The sequence below is a fragment of the Alligator mississippiensis genome, chromosome 10 (genome assembly GCF_030867095.1).
Source record: "Alligator mississippiensis isolate rAllMis1 chromosome 10, rAllMis1, whole genome shotgun sequence".
Taxonomy (NCBI): domain Eukaryota; kingdom Metazoa; phylum Chordata; order Crocodylia; family Alligatoridae; genus Alligator; species Alligator mississippiensis.
The window spans coordinates 23,345,370-23,365,762 of record NC_081833.1 but is presented as its reverse complement, the minus strand read 5'-3'; the positions used below and the strand labels follow the sequence as shown (position 1 = coordinate 23,365,762).

The following is a 20,393-nucleotide window of genomic DNA, read 5'->3' as shown; positions in this document are numbered from 1 at the left end:
CAGTGACTTGGACGAGGGAGTGAAATGTACTCTGTCCAAGTTTGCAGATGACACAAAGCTATGGGGAGAAGTGGACACGCCGGAGGGCAGGGAACAGCTGCAAGCAGACCTGGACAGGTTGGACAAGTGGGCAGAAAACAACAGGATGCAGTTCAACAAGGAGAAATGCAAAGTGCTGCACCTAGGGAGGAAAAATGTCCAGCACACCTACAGCCTAGGGAATGACCTGCTGGGTGGCACGGAAGTGGAAAGGGATCTTGGAGTCCTAGTGGACTCCAAGATGAACATGAGTCGGCTTTGTGACGAAGCCATCAGAAAAGCCGATGGCACTTTATCGTGCATCAGCAGATGCATGACGAATAGATCCAAGGAGGTGATACTTCCCCTCTATCGGGCGCCGGTCAGACCGAAGTTGGAGTACTGCGTGCAATTCTGGGCACCGCACTTCAGGAGGGATGCGGATAACCTGGAGAGGGTCCAGAGAAGGGCCACTTGTATGCTTAAGGGCCTGCAGACCAAGCCCTACGAGGAGAGACTAGAGAACCTGTACCTTTTCAGCCTCCGCAAGAGAAGGTTGAGAGGCAGCCTTGTGGCTGCCTGTAAGTTCATCACGGGGGCACAGAAGGGAATTGGTGAGGTTTTATTCACCAAGGCGCCCCCGGGGGGTTACAAGAAATAATGGCCACAAGCTAGCAGAGAGCAGATTTAGATTGGACATTAGGAAGAACTTCTTCACAATTAGAGTGGCTAAGGTCTGGAATGGGCTCCCAAGGGAGGTGGTGCTCTCCCCTACCCTGGGGGTCTTCAAGAGGAGGTTAGATAAGCATCTAGCTGGGGTCATCTAGACCCAGCACTCTTTCCTGCCTATGCAGGGGGTCGGACTCGATGATCTATTGAGGTCCCTTCTGACCCTAACATCTATGAATCTATGGGAGCGGGGCCCCGCACCCTGCTCGAGTCATCTCTGGCCCCAGTAAATATCTTATGCAGACACACCCATTGATTCAGTAGTAAATTCAGTAGCCATTCAGTCCTATTCAGAAGTGGTTGGATATGCCAGTCAGATCACTCCCATGTATGGAATTGGCTACAAAACCTGGCATGGCAGCACCCTGTGGACTGCTGGGCTTGGGAGGACCTTTGACTTCTGATTATGTGCAGGGCTCATAGTGAGTTACTATGGCACAGGAGAACAAGGACAACTTCTGCGGGGAAGCAAGGAGGAACATGAGAAAGGGAGCTGTAGCCAGTGGTTACTAGTGCATTTTAACTGTTTTTTTCCCTGTTTGAAAACTGAATAGAATGGGGAAGCTTTCTTTTTAATTAGCTCCATGCTGGAAGTGAAACTGTCCAGCTGCTTCTAATCTCCCCTTAAAATTCCCTTTCACACACAAAGCACCGAAACCTTCATAAATACCTTTAGGGGTGAGAGATGCTGTGAAGCCATACTGTCTTATTAATTCCTTTGTCATCCTAATCCAATTTTTTTCTCACAGAGGTGGGAGGTTAGACAATAGAATTGCCTCATTCAAGACCATTACATCGGCTTTCGCCTTTGTGCCTCATAAAGGAATAGAGAAATCTACTTAGAGCCCCTAGCATCATTCTGTAGAGTTGGACATATTTCCTAATTTAGTTCTGAAGTATTTGGCATTTAATGGCAGATTGTATTAAGCAATGCATCAGTGCGCATCCTAATCAGGGAGATGTGACTGAAGTAGTCCAGACGGCTGGGGTGTGTTTGACAAGGACGCTTGCTTGGCATTGCTACACCAGCTGACATCACGCCGGAAATTAATTACTAATGTCTATTATGATAATTATTCCCCCCACACAGACGTGAAGGGACTTTGCATTGGTTGATTACTCCAGTTACAAGTTGACAGTCTGTCTTTAGAAGAGCCTTCGATCTCAGGAACGTATCAACGGTGAATTCCCACCCTTTTTGCTAACAGCTGCCTCTTTTTAGTATAAAAGCTGCATCCCGTTTTGTCTGAGGTCTGTATTATATGCAGCGTGTTAGTTATTATTATTATTATTATTATTATTAGAGCCTTTTAACTGCCTGGTATTTTTTTGGTGTGGACTTTAAATACCTGGACACTATCAGCATGCCTCACAGTCAATAAAATTCATAACGTTGGATAATGGTATTAAGCAAAAGGTGTTGGATTCATCCCTTATGTAACTCCATTGATGTCAATGGATATAAATGAGGAACAACTCTGGGTTTGTGATGCATAGGACAGGACACATTAAAAAGTGAATTTGTAAAATGCATAGAATGAAGGACTATTAACTCAGAAAGCATACTCTGCCTGGGCTCTTATGCTTCAATCCGGACCTGCAGCACTTTGGCTAATCCAGCCCTGCCTCTCTGTATACCCAGTTCTTCCAGTAAATGTCAGTGTTGACCAAAATGCGTGGTGTATCAGATCAGATGGCTTTTTCCTTAGTAGTATCTTGTACTTGGATGTAAACTCTTTAGGAATTGTGCTGAGAACACTAAATTCATTTTACTTGCAAGCCACCAAGATTTGAACTGTGGAAAAAAATTCTATGATAGTTTCTTAGCATTGGAACAATCAACCTGTTGAGCAAAATGGATGCTTTTACAACTACAGAACAAGATTCTGGGAAAGAAAATGACCTCTGTGGGAGTCTTTCTGGTACTAAGTGAAGAACTTTCTTGAATTATTGTATTTTCTCAAATACAAAATACATTTCCACCCCAAAATTGGAGTGTATGTATTAAATGGGGAAGCTGATTTTCTGACCAGCATATAAGCACCATGCTTTGATTTCTGCTGCATAGTGCAGCAGCTGTTGCATTACTGTTCAGGCAGCTGAGGAAGTCACTTGACTTAATCTCCTATTGTTCTTCACTCCAGAGGTGTTAATGATGGTCTCTCCTTTTTGATGGTTGTGAAGTTCCACTAATCAAGCTAACCTTTCCTAGGGCAATTTTGTAGTCTGCTTGTGTGCCCTGGTTCCTTGTACTACTTCACAGCCATGGAGACAAGCCTTTCACCTCAGATAGGGTTTTTTTAGGCAGGAAGGGTAGGATAAGCCAGCTAAAGATTAGGCTGTGTCCCTGGTGTATACAAACTCTGGAAATGTTTTTTTTCTTCATTTTGCCTTTCAAAAACAGGATGCATGTTATAGTCAGGGGTATGTCATGTGTGAGAAAAGATGGCATTTCCTCATTTTTGGATACATTTCATACACACATTAGGTAGGTGCTCCTGTCATCCTGTATCTCTGTCCCCTATATTAGCTGATGTAATGGCAAAGGGATAATGGTGTGTGTTATTCTGTTTTGCGTTTTGGCCCCTGCATGATCATAAGATATTTAAAGATGATTCTATAAGGAGTTTTAGGGGGAAAGGTTGGCTGGAAAGAGGATGTTTGAATAGCACTCCTCAGACTGGATAGCTTGGCTGTATCCACATGAGCTAGGGTGTGTATTTGCAACAGCACAAATAGTAGTGGCACAAATTTGTGCTGCTACTTTGTGCTGCAGTGCACACCCCTGCTCATGCGGTTCACAGCAGAACACATTGTCCTGCTGCTCCATGTTCTGCGGGGGCGAGATGGGGGCTGGCTGGGGCACAGGGTGCCTCAGCGTGGAGCTAGCTGGAAGGCAGCCCCCAGGCTGAGGCACCCTGTGCCCCAGACAACTGGGGAGCAGCATGTGGAGATGAGGGAACAAGCAGCCCAGGGCTGCCTGCTACCCCACCTCCATGCAGTGTGGACCCTCGGTGCTGAGGCAGGCACCCTGTGCCCCAGCCAGCCGCTTCCCAGCCCAGGGCTGCCTGCTCCCCTGTCTTGAGGCACCCAGCACTCCAGCCAATAGCTCTGCAGCTGGCTGGGGCACAGGAGTCCTCGAGACTGGGGTTCCACGTGCCTCAGCATGTTTATCCCAGCACACAGCACTTTGGCATACTTTGCATCGCTTTTTTTCTCAGGGTTTTTTTTTTGTTACCAGGAAATCACAGTAGCAATTTCTGCCCCTATGCTGCAAATTAGCAGTGCAGGCCATGGTTTAACATGCACATGTGCAGTTTCTGGCGCTCCAAAGAGGTTTGCAGCACCACAGACTGCATGTGCCTGCACATCTAGATCCAGCCGCTGATGCCAGTGTATTTTACAGTACAACTTTACTCTTTCACCTGACCTAGGCTGGTGATTGAGTTGTGCTTGGTGGGGATTGGACTAGAATGTCTGGAGGTTCCTTCCAGACCTACTTATCTATGGCTCTATATCCAGCATCATTCCTATCTCTCAGCTATGGTTTAGTGTTGTTTTCCTGCTACTGTGTTTAACCTCCAATAAAGACCTCACATGGCTCAGTTTCTAATGTAGACCTACCCAGCATGAATAGCATTGTGAGATATAGGACATTCTTTGTTTGCATTAACGGAATACAGCTTTAACATTTCAAAGTGAACCACAAGGGATTTTTCTTTTAAAACTTCAAGTCAAATCTCATCTTTGATTTTACTAGAGTAGATCTGGTCAGCTGGCAGCTGTCTGGGCTGCATGTGGCCCTTGGAGGGTTAATTTGCAGCCCCAAACTCCCACCCAACAGTTGCTCCCCCCATTGCTCCAGCTGCAATGGCAGGCAGGATCTCTGGGCTCTCCCTACGCCCTCTGGCTTCCACTTCCTGGAAGTGAAAGGGGTGGAGCAGCATGACTCAACCCTCAGTACAATGGGGACCTGCAGCCTGGGGCACCCATGTGACATGGACATGGTCAGAGGGGGAATCTGTGGGTGAGATGACAGCATCCATGCATGAGATGCAGCAGGGAGACACCTGTGCAGTGTGCAGCCCAAGGATCCCATGGCCTGCACTGGTGTTGTTTGTAGCCCTTACTGGTGCAGCCTGCAGAGTATACAGCTCCTGGCTACCTAAAAGTTGGACAGCCCTGTACTAAAGAACCACTTTGGGTCTCTTCTGTCCTGTGTGTGCTTTTGCCTTTCACTGACTCAACAAAAATGCTCAATTTTCATTTAGACAAATTCAATTCCTGTCTTAATTTGTCAGCCTATGGTGTCTCTGCTGGTGTCATAACTTTTTTAGGTCTCTGGCTGTCGTGGAGTCTTCTAGGGTAGAGACGTTCTGACGTTCTAATTTTTTAAAAGGAAATCTTTGTCATCATAAAACCCTGTATTACATAAAAAACATAATTCCATATAAAAGCTATAACAAAAAACCCAAAGTGTGTGCAAGCTGTTTGTCACCTTTAAAATTAATGTCTTCTTAAAATGGATATTTTTTTAATACTCAATTTAGTTTCTTTTCAGTAACGTCATTATTACTGGCATTCTGAAGTCTGCCAGCCCACTTAATAAAGTTGCTGGTTTAATCTCTATGTATTCACTTTTGTCACCAACTACCTGATTTCTTTGTGCAATTTTACAGTTTCATTTACATACAGACCGTTTCTTTACTACCTTTCTCTGTGGTTATGTGTTGTTAAACAGCTGCTATTTTTTCACTTTGACAGGGCGCGTCTACACGTATAACTAATGTGCATTAAACTGCACTCAGGCATACATCTATACATGTGCCAGGGTCGTGAGCAACTTGAACCCAACAGAAGCAGCCTAGTCCAGGGCTTCTCCTGCCCTGCTCTGCTCCCCTGCAGCAGCCAGGGGAGCCCCAGTCGCAGCTTGGGGGGTTAGGCTTGGGCTGCCAGGGGGCATAGGAGGTCAGGCCTGGGCTCTGCGGGGCAGCGGGGGAGCTGGCCCTGGCTCTGGGGGTAGCTCTGAGTGGCACAGCACTCAGGGCTAGCCATGATCGACGGGGAGTAGGGCAGAAGCTGCCCCTGGAGCCAGGACCAACTCACCTCCCCATCCCCTGGAGCTCAGAGCTGCCCTCCCCCTAAGCCAAGCAGCAGTCGTGGCCCCTGGCTGCCTGGGCTGACCGGAAGCAATTTGCTCCCAGATCAGTATTTACATGTACATTCAGGTGCCTATATCTGTCAGTACTAGCAAACAGCACTTTACATTAATCTACTGTGCAGTAATTGTTGTGCGTATGTAGACGATGGTGCTTTACTGTGCGTTAAATTAGTCTAATGCACAGTAAAGCACATGTGTAGATGTGCCCCAAATGGTTGCATTTTGGAGGTGAATAAATTGGTGCTTGGGCATAGTGGGCCATAGCAGTTGGAGGCTGAGAATTGTGTAAGTGAATCTGTCTGAGCTTGAGAGTCTGCTCAAGTGGTGACAATGGTAAAAGATGGCCCCAACCCCAACATTGTAGAGCAGTGGTTCTCAACATTTTTAGCCTCAAGGCACCCCTCAGAAAATGCCAGCTTAGTTTTTACTCCTTTTTGGACTGTAGCAAAACAATAGCTCAATTTGTCTGTTTCAGAGTACTCAAAAAAACCACAACAGGTAAGAATGTTTTTAATACTATGGATTTCCTTTTGAAATCTGTTCTCATCTTGTGAATTTTGTTTACGGACCTAACAGTGCTAACACTGTGTGCCACCCTGCAGTACCCCAGAAAGGATCTTGCAGCATCTTGGTGGAGAATCACTGCTGTAGAGTGTTAGAGGCCCTTGGGAGATGGAAGGCACTATGACAATATACCAGTTTTTTGTGTGTTTAATTGGTTTGCTTTCCATGTATATTTCTCTCTCTCCTTCCTTTTTGAGATACTGCCTTCTGAACCTTTTAACTTTCTAATTCATACAATTAAACACACATAAAGTTCAGTAACTAACCACTTTCTTGTCCATCAGTAATCAAATGTACCTTCATAATGTTCTACCAAAAACTCAGAATGTACTACATTGAAAAGCCATTCATTTTTGAAACTTTAAAAATCTTATTAAAAATAAGCTTACTTATGCTCCTTAATGAAAAATGACAAGCTTCTCTTTGATATTCACACACTGATGCACATTACTGAAATTTGGCACAAGTGCTTAGACAAGTATCTCAGGTTTTGAAAATGTAGCTGTTTACGATGTGTTGTGAATATGTAACAGGGTTATCTACAGAAACAGACAAATAATCTATTCCACTCAGGAGGGCCATCTTGCCTTCGTTTTACCTACTCAGTGTTTAGGTGAAGGAAGTGTAGGCTTTTTTCTGGAGTAAATGGTTTAGTTGGTAAATATAATATCACCTGATCTGTGGATACCTGAACTTTTATATCAGAAGCCACAAGTCAAATGAGTTTGGTGACCTCATTCCAATCCCTAGCAGACATCTGTCCACATCACAAAACCATCAAGTTTGGCACAATCCTGGACGATTGGCAGTCCCTGCTCAGGAAGGGTCCAGTACTGGAACAGCAGGGGTTGCAGGTGCATTGGCAGAGTTGTATTGCTGTAGTTTGTGCACTGCCTGCCTGCACAATGCCTGGCTCTCCTTCATGCTACCAGCTTTAAGTCTTGCTATGATTCTATTCTAACAAAAACTTGAAAAATCAACTGTGTATCCCTAGGTAATTTATATAGCAGGCTGAGGTTTTGAAAAGGAGTAAGTTAAAAGCACCATTGGAAGATACTTTACTCTTGCCATGCTCTCATACTGCAGAATGTTAGGACAGAATCAAAATAATACTGTTACAATTCTCTGCACTGGCTCTTTGAGCACCACTTAAGAGTTGTCTGCTAAGCATACCTGAAAGGGAAGTTTTTGTTTGCCAGCCTACAGTCACCTTTGGGATAGCATGAAAGTCAATTTTCCACATGCTCACAGACACCGTTGTGCTACCAGTTCTACACAATGACTTATATCTGGCAAGGACTAGCAAAATAGTCTCTCTGGCTGATTGTCAAAAATTACATCATATTGGAGTAAACTGCTTTTAAATCAAACATCCATTATTCATGTATATTAACTGCTTTTTTATTTTTTTACTGGCTATTTTGTGTATGATTTACTCTTTTTTTTTTTACTCCCCCTCCGATTCTCTGTCTGTCTCTTTCATCTGCTCCATTTAAATCTTAGCTCATCTTTAAATTTATGGAGCCAGTACACTTGTCTCCATGTACAAGTATCAATATGCTGACCTCGTATTTCTTAATAGTCAAATTTCCTATGTTGCTGTGCTATGTGCTATATTTACAGTATCCACTAAAACAATTTGATATGTTTACACAGATAAATTATACCCCCAAGGCTTGTAAACTTTTTCTATTTTTTCCCCATCCTTCACAGAAATAAAAATCCAAACTTGTAGTCATGTAGCACTAAGCGTTAAGCTTAGTCTGATGATGAAATCTGACTCAAACATGTGAAATAGTCATTCCATTGCTTTATATGGAAGGTGAATCAAATGCTTTTGACTTATGGGTAGAAAATATCCTTGTGAGTTCTGTCCTTTTATTTAGGGAAACCATGACTGATTTCAAATTTCATGAACCTCTTCATTGCTGGCAGAACATGGTTGTATTCAAAACAGTGTTTTCTCTAGTTAGGGTGGCAGCATTATCCAGGAGATAAACCACTAAACTAAGCATAAGATGCAAGTTCCGTTCCCAACCCAGTTGCTAATTCTTTATATGGCTTTGGGCAAGCCATAATTTTAATCTGGTCCTCAGTTTCTCAGTGGTAAAATGGAGTACGGTTCTGTGTCTCTTTAAAATTTCCTGTCAGAGCTAGGAGGCTTTATTATGTATGTTGTTTCAAGTGGGCAAAAAGTTGAGAGATTCCAGAGAAATAAGCCACTCTAGAGAAGTACCTCTCTGTGTATCCTGAATGTTAGAAAGAGGGCTTACATTTCAATGCTTTGTTAATAATATACCTTTTCATTAGTAATTATAACAACAATAGTACTTTATGTAGCATTTGTTAATCAAAAGAAACTGAACTAATGCATGTAAACATTGCTTTGCCCAGCATTGAAAGGAAGGCACCCCTTAGGGTGGAAAGCAGTATTTTAACTAGCAACAAAACACAACAACTTAGGACAATAAGGAAAAACATGACTCCCTACAGAGGGACTCTAGCTATTTCACAAAGCAGTCGCCTAAATTTGGCATTTAGCCAGAACACTGGGGCATACACCCCTGCTCTTGTAAAAAGTACCACAGGCTCTTTGATAACAAGTGTTTGGGGACTTGTTTTATGTTGCATCCAAAACAGGCATCTCCAGCAGCAGAGTATCCTTAGCTACATGCTGGGGCATTGGATGTACATTGGAGAGGTCCATGGATGCTAGTTCCTTCAGTACCTTGCTCTTTCTTGAATATATTTTAGATTCCTTATGCCATGTTTGATAGTACCAAAGCATACGATCTAACAAAGCTCATGGGCCAACCTGGTCTGACTATGGTAATTCTTTGTCCATTAATTTGTTGCTCTTTATTAAATACTAGAACTGCATTTTAAAACATTTCCAAACACCCATTTATGTGCAGTTTCCTAAACTACGGTAAGTTTTCTATTCTCTACCCACTCCCTCTTCTAATACATCTTCCAACCTATTTCTCAGTACATCTCAGCTGAGAACAGTGGCCACAGGTTGAGACTCGCCCAACTCATGTAATAAAGAGGGAAATTAGTCTAATGCATTGTCTTAACAAAAGGGAGAGTATGAGCATGAATAATTAATATCACTAGTCTGTGGCAATCAGATAAAATGAAGTCCCATTTGCTCAGCCTTATTAAAAGAGAGAGAGAGAGAGCGAGGGGGAGATGGTAAAGGTCGTTAAGGGACTTGTAACATGGAAAGAACCGCCTCTGAGATAGATAATGTGTTTTCTAATCTCTGTGGTCTTTAACTAAACGTAATGGTAAAGGTACTCTTTGGATATTTCTGGCTTATTGAATTATTAAACATTCTAGGAGATCACTTGACTCTTGTCCAATAACTTAGGCTTTTTCATTTGACAGATGTTAGCAGGTAAAGTTTTTGTGATTTGTGTTTTAGTCCCTGATAAATGTATGCAATATTTAAATAGTTCCTTTCCCTCCTTCTGCACCAAAATTTCTGTTGTGAGAAGTGATTACCTTGTTAGAACGTTACCCTAAAGTATCCCAGTTCACACCCCAAAATTCTTGGTTCTGTACCTATTAGGTCACTAGTCTTATGTGTCCATTATAGGATTATAAATGTCTTCAGAAGGGTAATCCCTTTGCTATGTGCATTATAAGATTATAAACCTTCTAAAGACCTTATACTTTATTTGCCCTTTAACACATGGGCCCTTATTTCAGCTCCCAGATGACCAGGTTTTTCATTCATTATCCTTGCCCTTTGAAAGAAAAAAATCCTTGTTATCTGGTGGGTATTACAGAGAGCTCGGGAGACGTGTTACAGTAACTTCAGAATTCTGTCATCACTGCAGTTATAAGCCCACTATTTTTAAGATTTTAGCAGTCAGGCATAGAGTTACCACATTTTCTCACAACACACAACTTTCTCTCCCCAAGAGACAGCTGCTGGAAATTGGCATGTGCAGTATAAGCAAAGAAATATGGTAACAACAGTTTCTACCACTTAAGCATCTACCAAGAAAAAGCAAAGCTAAGTCTGCATAGGATCCAAAGGGACCAGAACAAGGAACCTGGGCTCCCTAGCTGCTGCTACTCTGTTACTACAACGAAATATCTTCTTTTCTTTATTCTACCTTTCAAAAACAAAGTGGTGTGGATATGGGGCATGTTGTATGCAACAAAATATGGTCTTTCTAGCTGAAACTTATGAACAACTAAAGGGCCAGGAAAAAAAAAGTAACAAATGGGTTTATAACAAATATTTGGGATTTTTGGAGATGACAAGATTTCAATTGAAGTTTGATCCTGAGCAATTAAAGGATGATGTAACTATATACTGAAAACAGCAATGAACATTTTTTCATAATAGAGGGCTTTAGGTCAGGAAAACAGATGCCTAACACAAAACACAGAAGAAAGAGTAGGGGAAACACTGTGAGGAAAGAGTGAAAGGAGGAGACACAGAACTTGTCCATTTGTCTCCTCATTAGTACCATGAGCTTGGAAAGTCCAGTGGACCAGAATGTTTGCTTTGTATAAGATTTTTTATACAAACAGAAAGATTAAAAGGTTCAATCATCTATAAACTTTGCAAGCATAAATTAAAAAAAAAGCATGTTTGTCCAGTTAAAATACTGGCAAAAATACTTTTCAAAATGACACTTTGCAAAGAGTTTGAAAAATAATTGTATTCAGGAATTGCTAAGAAACAAATTATAAAATTGGAAGCAGCAAATTTTAATTGGGGGCTTCCCTGTTCATAATAAAGCAAATTTTACAAATCATTTCCCAGTTATGTGTTTAAAAGGTGAATTGGAGCTAAGATCTATTCGTTGAATTAATAGTCAACAAATACTTCTAAATATCAGCCCCAGGGGAGTTTCATGGGAGCAACAAGAGGCCCTGCCTCACAGGGGCTAAGCATTCAGTTAGAAAGGGAGGGTCTTGATTCCTAGAACTAGGTTGGAGACTTAGCTGGCCAACTCTGCTTCAAATCCTCCTCAAACATAAACAGAATGCAGCAGCATTTGTTTTTGTCTTTCATGTGAAATCTCAAAAGAGAGGGGTCACCTGCAAAACACATGCCTTGGTTTCCTCTGTACTTTCACAGTAGAAAGTAGTTTAACACAGTGTCTTGGCTAAAACAGTATTTTTACCAGTGTTGTGTAGTATGCAGGCTGCGTTGCATCTCAGAAAAGGCTGTGTTTTACCGGCGAGTTATAAATGCACAGGATTGAAATGGTTGCCTGAGATCAGGGGCAGATCGAGAGAGGTTGCAGTGGTGTAGCTGTACCTCACTTTTCAACTGGACCATGCTGCTGGAGCCTCTGGGGATTTTGAAGTAGTCCCCAAAGCAGGTAATAATCCCCCCTTCCTTATCCTCCCTGCTTAGAGGAATGTCCTCTCTCCTCTCCTTCCTCCCATCCCCTCCTGCTGTTGCTTTTCCTGTGGTCCTGGGTGAGGGAATCTTCATTGTTCTTGCCCACTCCAGCTGTGCTGCATGGAGACTGAGCTCTCCTAGGGCAGCAACAGCGGTAGTGGCCATGGCCAGGAGTGCCACTTTCTGGTGCCCGCTCCTGCAGGGACCAGGCAGGGTGAGGAAGCCCACTCCTGATTGATGCTGCCACTGTTAGTGTGGCTGTCCCAGCTGAGCCTAGTCCCCACAGTATGGCTGGACCAGGCAGGAGTGGCTCTGAAACTTCCCCGACCTCCAGGAAAGTAGCAGTGGCAGGTAGGTGAGGCGGGGTGGCAGGTGCTTACCTGCTTTGAGGACTTTAAAAAAAGCCAAGGGCTCCTGCAGCATGGTCTGCCTGCACTGGTGGGTGGGTAAGGGGAAGAGGTGGGGAGCAGGGGGTGCAGCCACCCCTGCAGCACTCCCCTTTACCAAATCCTGGATCTGCCCCTGCCTGAGACATATACTGCTTCTTTATGGACAGTGTTGTAATGCAGTTTCTAACCACGTTTTCCTGGCCTCTCATTCATCTTGTTTTGGAAGATTTATTTTTCTCTTTCTCCAAAAGTAAGTTGAGTTGTATTTTGATTCTGTGGTGATGGAGACAAGTGCTAAAAAGAAAAGGTTGATGCCCAACCAACCCTTCCTGGACACACTACTTTCCTAACCTTAAGATAAGGAGAAATAGCAGTTGTTATTGTAAGGTCTCAAATTTTGCTGCGTTCCTCAAATTCTGTGAATGTTCTTCTTCATTATTAAAAAAAAAAAAAACAACAACTTTCTGTTGCCAAGATACAGCCATCACAAAAGGTTTGCTCAAGGTAGGTTAATTTGACCTTTCACAGAACTGGAGACAAAATTAGATGGTTAATCCACCTTACTTCGGTAAGGTTTCAACTTCAAAGCTAATCAGCCAGCAAAATTCTAATTTATGTTAAGCACAGATAATGCTTTTCTTTCCTTTGAATTTTTCTTTAAAAAGCTGTCAACAAAGCAATGATGTACTGTTAAAATGTAAAAGCTATATGATGCAAATATGAAGGTTCCTACAATGAGCTGAATGTGACTGTTTCTCACAGTGTTTATTTTGTGCTGCTGAAAAGTCATACTGTAACATTTATTAATTTACACACAAAACCAGAAAAATGGAAGTTGAAAATACCATGCACACAGGGTGGTTATGTTAATGTTCCCATAGAAACCTTGCCTCTTTTTTTCCTTGACATTTTAACTGTCTAACCTTAATATCTGATTGGCAGAGGTTGTATTTCTTGATTGACTGATTGATCTAAATGGACAGCAGTTTCACAAAATGACCTAAATGTAATTTCAAGTACCTTGGGTGCTACTGAGCCCACTCCCTGATTTGTATGGTTTGACAATCACATTTTGCTTTCCTTTAGAACTACTCTTTCCCTAAATGAAAGATGAAATTGTCTATGCAGAAGAAACAATGAAATAGCATACTGTGCTCTCAAATGCAGAAAGTAAACAAGTAGGAAAATATGTAGTCTTTTTGCAATGAACTTGGATATTACTTGTAGCAACAGTAGGTACATTTTTTTCCGGAAAGAATTTTGGTTTAAGTTGAATGATATAGTAGTCTGTCTAGCTGACTATAAAGGGGTTTTCTGTGGTGTCTATTATTACTAGATGTATGAATTAAATTATATTCTCTATTTTTCTCTTTTGCCATCTTTTGTAGATCTTTCTCTCTTTTGTTTCTTCATTCTTTTAAAAAACAGGTAGAATTAGCTTCCAATACTATTACAAGTAAAATATAAAATCTGATCACTTCAAAGAATTTACCAAAACAAAACCAATTTCACTTCCTTTGACCTGCCAAGGTTTGTGCCCTCCTATATTGGCAGTCCAGAGCTAATGTTTAGGCTACACATCTCTGATTCATAACAACTTCTTATAATGTTAGTCTTGTTTTGTGTTACTCCAGAATGTGTTCTACTGCTCTTCTCTTCTGTAGCGATGTATCTGTATCATGATTACATCCCAGAAGGTGGAGAGGTGGGTTTGCAAACCAGATTTAATAAAATCTGGCCCATGACAACCATGCTTTGGTTTATACTACAGTAAAATGTACTTGGTGTGGCCTGCTATATTTTACCTGACATGTAGGTTTTTTGTTTTTTTTCTGCCAGATACTTCTCTACAACCTGGAAACGGGTCAGTGTGTAACACAGCTAGGCAGCTCCTTGGGTGATTTCACATGTGTCAACCTGCAGGATAGCCCTCCATACATGCTTGTCACTGGCAACAAAGATAGGAGGTATGTACAACTAGGAGCAGCAGCATATCTAGAGCTGGGGGCATCTTCCTCTCTGATTACCTGCTGTCCTACAGCTGGACTTGTTAGAATTTTGGTTCTCTCCTAAAATGTCAAGCCCAGCCAGTGTGAACTTCAAGAACAAAGTATTAGGTAATAGTTGGATGTGGCTGCTGTTTTGCTTTGTTTCTGAAAGCACCATGGGAAGACTTTCTTTTTAAGCCATTTGGTGGACACAGTTGGTGTACAGCCCAGCGAGACCACTTGGAATATCTTCCACTTCCCCACCACCACCCGCAAAATTAGTTTGGCATTTAAAAGCTCACTTTCTGATATTAAAAAAATAACCTAAGGGATGAATCATGTAGGATGAGAATAGCCCGTCTGCCAAATGATGTCAAGAGTGTATTTCGGAACACTGCGGTGTCCCTCAGGTGACAAAAAAGAGACTTTCATATGAACAGATTCCAGCTTCTATTTAGCTGATTAGCAGCCTTCTCTTTAACTCCTTGGCTTGGGGAGTTGGATTTTCCCTGCTCGATATCCAGTGCCAGAAACGGACGCGCTGGGAACAGTCGGTGTGAAAGGATTAAAGTGCTTAAAAAGACCCTTTGAGTCCAATTTTTAGGTTTTCTTTTTTTGGCTAGTTATCTGCAAGGTCTGATCCAGTGTACCAAAGAGATGTGGGATGGCTAGGGGCCAGTGTCTAATGGCTCCCCACTCCTTCCCTCCTCCCCTCAGTGCTGGGCATCAGACTGCAGGTGGTGGTCTGGTTCTGTGGTGGGTATCAGATTGTGAGGCGGATCCTTTCCATTGCCAAATCCCAGACCTCCGTCCCGCCAGTGTAGCAGCTTGCAAAAATGATTATTTTGTCAAACATTTTTTTTTCTTTCTAGTGAATAGGTAGTGTAAGCAAACCGCAGACTTTGTCAGCAAAGAAAACGCAATAAATCTGAAGTTTGATGCATGTAACTGAATCCTGGCGGATTTTTCTCTTAGTAAAGCAGATAAGATATTTTCCAAAGATCCTGTGGATCTCAGTGTACCCACCTGTATTCTCTTGCATGTTGTTATGCCAGAGTGAGCAGGGGACATAGAAGGAGCCCAGGTAAATGTAATCCCCATGTTCACTTAAGGAGTTAAAAGTGATTTTCCCCAATGTACTGTCTTCTCCAGTTATGAACACAAAAATCTTTTAAATTTTATTGACAAGAATTTGGAACTATTACTTTACAGCTATGTTAACAGGAAAACAGGCATCAGTGGTTCCTCAGTTAAACAGGAGATCTTCTGTAGTTTAAATCAAAGTTGAATTCCTCACTAGCAATTACCTTAAAGGCATTAACAGCAGGAGTGGTTTCAGCGGGACAGCTAGATCAAGTAGGTTCACTGTATAAATGGTATAATAGTATATATTCCCTTTAATGGGTTTAGATGGCATATAAACAGGGGAATGTAGTACTGGAGTTAAAGTTTGGGATGTACTCAGGATTGTTGAGCTTCAGATTTGATCTTTGTTATCTGGTACAGTCTTCTGTTTGATACAACTGTTTAAAAAAAATAAAAGCAATCACTTGAGAAAAGGAGTAAGTTTTTGGTACATTCCACAAAAAGGTTTTTTTTTAAGTCAGTCCTGAAATCTTGGTGATGTAGTTAATGCTGACTGAGAGCACTTCATTCACATCAATTAAAAAGTACCTGGTGGCATCATAAGAATGAGGAGCACTCACTACACAGCAGCTGTCTTTTGTTCCTTGAAGGAACCTTAAAAAGCTTATGGCATTGGAAAAATAAATATCACTGGAATCCAGCTCCTGCCACTGCTGGAAAGCTTTGCGTGAGAGGATGAGTTTTACATTTCCCCTAGACCTGACCAGACTTATTTCTGGAGCAATCAAATATCAGAGCCAAAGGCCTGGTCACAGAGAGCACCTTGCTTCTGACTCCTTTGAACTTCTGTAGATCTGAGGTGTTCCCACTGAGCCCAGCTGTGGCAGAAGAAATGGAGAGACACAGCAGGCTGGGATTATTTAGAGCCTCACATCAGGTTTACGATACTGCCTTTTCTTTTCTAAACAAATCCAAACAATCCAAGTGTTCTTTCAGATCTTCCAAGGGTGTCATGATGGAGATGTGCCTGAAAGCTGGGCCCTTGTTAGGGAGACAACCAGGAAGCAGTCCGAGCTTCACTTCCAACTGTGTTTGCTAAATAGTAGAAACCTCAATTATCATACAGGGCATTTTTGGACAAAGAGGAAGAGTGCTGGGAGTGAGAGCACTTCAGAGATACTCTTCCCTTACCCGATACACAGTTCTAAGGCTTGCCTGATGCTGTCTCACTGCTCAAGTAAGGGAAAGCTAGTTGTTTTTCACCCTGTAACTGTTCTGGTAAGTTATTAGTAGGTGTTGTTACAGAACTGCACAGAGCGTGCTCCCCTCTCTGTTCCAGCATGTTTTCCTGCCTATCAGATGGATGCTACTCTGTTGGAGTCTCTGGACAGTTCTGTCTTCTTTTGTTTTGATCGTCAGAATAGAGTTATTTGCAAACTCCTATGGCGCAGTTTTCATTAGAGCATGGAAAGGGGGGCTTCCTGGAAACAGCACTGGGATCAAACCATGAATAGTGAACATAATACAATTAAAGCCTTGGAAAATCTTTTTTCTTTTTGAGCTTATGTCTGTTTGATTCTTCCATTCTTATTATTCTTCATGCCCAGAGGATCTTCCTCTAACATTTTTTGTATTTTACATCAAAATGCTTATTATTTGGGCTTGGTGTTCCCTCATGCACTATATTTTATCACTTTGATCTTAAAATATATGTGTTAAAGGCGATCCCTCTCTGTTGGATTTTAACTTGCTACAGTTAGATTTCAGGCAGCAATGTAGATTTGTATTTAGGTGAGCTCAGAGACTGATTTGAATTGGTGCAAGGTAATCCTTACCTCCACACAAATGCATGCCCTGTCAGTGTCTACAAACAAGTGACTAAACATCTGGCAAACTCAGTTCTTTATCTCAAAATGAGACTTTATAGAGAGGTTTCTCCCTCTAACTGGCTATTTTCTCTTCAGTGGGTTTGATCTCATTCTTTTTGCTTCCTCATCCACTTGGATGTTATGGTCATTATCATTTCTATTTTGGTCCCAATTCAGGAGAGGATCCTTATTAAGCATAGAAATAAGAAAAGTAGCTCTTTTCAAAAGCACTAAAGTTTACATGAATTGAAGCTTCATCTTTAGTGTACTGGTAAAGAAGTGGAACCTGATGAGCCTGATTCTGAAATTAGGAGCTGCTCCTTATTAGCCTAAATTAGGAGCAGCTTTACTGAAATTAGTGGATGTACACATATGTAAGAACTGTATGGCAGAGATCAGAATCAATATGTTGAAAGTAGAAAGTAAAAGTTGAAAATTACCCATATCATAGATAAACTTGCAGTCACTTTCCAGCAGGATATTGTTAAGATTGCAGTGAAGGCAAAACCTGGAGGCAAAAACATGCAAGAACCTTTCTGCTAATGCAGATAGAAATGTAAACTTTATAGAAGTATAGCCACAGATGTCTTAGACAGAAAATACTGAACATTTTGGCTGATTGATCTAGCAGTTGAAATTCTGAATTGTTTTTTGAAAGTTCTGATTTTGATCTCTGATGAGCTGAGGCTGATGGCCATTTCACTGTTAATGGTTGACTCCTGTGTGTGTTAACAGTCATCCTTTGATTTTTTTTTTCTCTTAAGTGGTGTAATGCTTAGTCCCTTGTCTTTGAAAAGCATATTGTGTTTTGCCCTTTTTTTATGGGTAATTCTTAGCTAGTAAAGAGACAAGTGCCTTAGCAATACCCTCATATGACTCTCTGTGTTCATGATGCAAAGATAAAGAAATAGTTCTTCTATCTAACTTAACATTCACTTTTCATAGCATGTGCAGAGAAGCTCAGTTCCTTAAAGTTAGGGAGTTTTTTCAATCAACTTGTAATAGTACCGGAAGCTAACTCCATCTGCTTTTTAAAATAATCAAGAAACAGAAGAGAGACACATTTTACAAAAGATGGCAAAATCCAGTGGCACAGAAGGGCTTTTAAAGAGCTGAAACAGGTTCCATCAGTCTTCTTTAAGGATCTAAACTGGTATAATGACAGTGAAATGGGGAGATTTTAAACACAGCATGGAAGTTAAGTTCATATACTAGGGTTCTCTTTAGTAGCCTGTCTGGAAAGGGCAAAAGGATTGCTAAGTAAGAATTAGCAGGTTTTCTAGCTTCAAATGGGAATCGATTGAATGGCGTTAATAGAGTAGAGCCTGGATCATTTGTATCCAGGTGGTTCACAACCTGTTTAATTCACAGTGGGCTGCCAAATTAAAAATGAGTCACTCATTTGAAAAAAAAAAAAAGCTGCTTGCTGCAGCTTTTATCAAAAGGCACAGCTTCTTCAGTCAGCTGGAGCACAGCCACAGTCCTGCGCAGCTGGTCTGAGAAGTGCTTCCCTCTGAAAAAAGTAGCACACCTCTGCTCTCCCACGCAGCTGTTTGCTGTGGCTTTATATGACCCCAGCTAGCTCTCAAACTCATCTTTGCTGGGGACTTACAAGGGTGTCTCAGAAAGTAACAGCAATTTTGAAGGAAATCCATTCTGTGTACACTTTTCCCTTCTCTACATAGTCTTCAATGAGTTCAGCATTGCTGACATCAGTGTTCATTGCTGCTGTGTTGTTTCCCACTTATTACACACAAAATGGTTTTATTTCAAAATTGCCATTACTTTCTGAAACATCTCTGTAGAAAGCAAACCGTGCAAAGAATCAGGGCTTTACCGTGTGCTTGTTACTAATCCTAATGGGCCAGATCTTCGTTATCAGCTGTGTCGGTGTCCTAGCAATTGAGAATGAAGGTACACAATTTAATGTACTCCAGTGTTTGACAGAAAAATGCCAAAGGGAGCCCTCCATAGTATGGACTAGGGGTGGCCAACCTGTGGCACAAGTGGCATAGGCAGCCTCTGTGTGTGGTATGTGGTAGATCAGGCAGGGGAAAGGCAGCACAACAGCAGATACAGCAGGGAGCAAAAGACAGAGCAGGAGCTCAGGCAGGGAGCACAGGGTAGAACACAGAGCAGGAGATTAGGCAGAAGAAGATGATCAGAGTGGCAGCCAGGGAGGGTAGGGCTAATTTGTGGCATGCCTGCTAAAAAGTTTGGTCTCCACTGGTCTAGACTCTTGAAATCTCTTAAGGAAAACAGATATAGCATGAAACTATATGCACCAAATAGGTCAATAGAAATAGCTGATGGTTTTAAACTGCTAACTTTACTGGGTTTCTGGTTTTGCCTGTGAATTGCAAGCTCTTCTTTATGAGAAATCTGTATTTTGCAGGTGCAGGGTTACTGACACATTCTGTGCTAACAAAACCAAAGAGTGCGTGAACTTTAGGATCCACAGGCCAGAGTAACAGCTGTCCCTCTGTCTTCTTGCTTTCCTTTTGTTCAGGGTCAGGGTATACGACCTCCGCCAAAGCCAGTCCTTGTGCTCCCTCTATGCTCACCACTTAGGAGTGTCTGCAGTGCAGATGGACGACTGGAAGATTGTTAGCGGAGGAGAGGAAGGCCTAGTCTGTGTGTGGGACCAACGGATGGGCACCAAGCTATGGGAGATTCACGCCAGGTAACTTCGTCTATTTGACGGGTTTTACTGCCATGGCACTTTCAGATCCAGGTGCCAGTGGGAATGACTGAATAGGCAAGTTGTCACTTTGTTCCTGAACATCATATGCCTAAAGTTTCCAATGACAGTGCACCAATTCCATCTGTGCTGTCTTTCATGGAAGTACTGGCCAGCCTGGCTGTAATCATCTGGTCTGGAGAGGGTTCCAACTGGCTTAACCTGTGTGGGGGCGGGTGGGGGGGAATAATGTATGTGCACCTGCACCACAACTTTCAAGTGTTTTTTTTTATGTTTCTTTAATTAAAGCAGCATTTACAGACTAAAAATATTTATTTTTAAATGCCAAGGTTGTCTCAGTAAGTTACTTTTACCACTCAGTTACTGCAGTAACAGGAGTTCTTAAATCCAGTTCATATTCCATGGTTTATTTTTTGCATTACTCTGAGGTATGGCAGTGAAACTTGTCACTTCCCTTCTCTGCATAAGTTCCATAGGACAGTGCTGCAATCTGCTGCTAGTAGCCAGCAAAGTGG

General features: G+C 42.0%; 1 protein-coding gene across 1 annotated transcript in view; it reads left to right on the top strand.

Annotated features, from left to right (window-relative positions):
• The window catches only part of FBXW8 (F-box and WD repeat domain containing 8), a 69,613-nt gene that overhangs the window by 45,659 nt on the left and 3,561 nt on the right, over positions 1–20,393 (top strand). The window contains exons 8-9 of the mRNA XM_019493632.2: positions 14,075–14,202; positions 19,687–19,860. Of these exons, the coding sequence (XP_019349177.2) occupies positions 14,075–14,202; positions 19,687–19,860 (302 nt within the window). The remainder of the gene's footprint in view (positions 1–14,074; positions 14,203–19,686; positions 19,861–20,393) is intronic.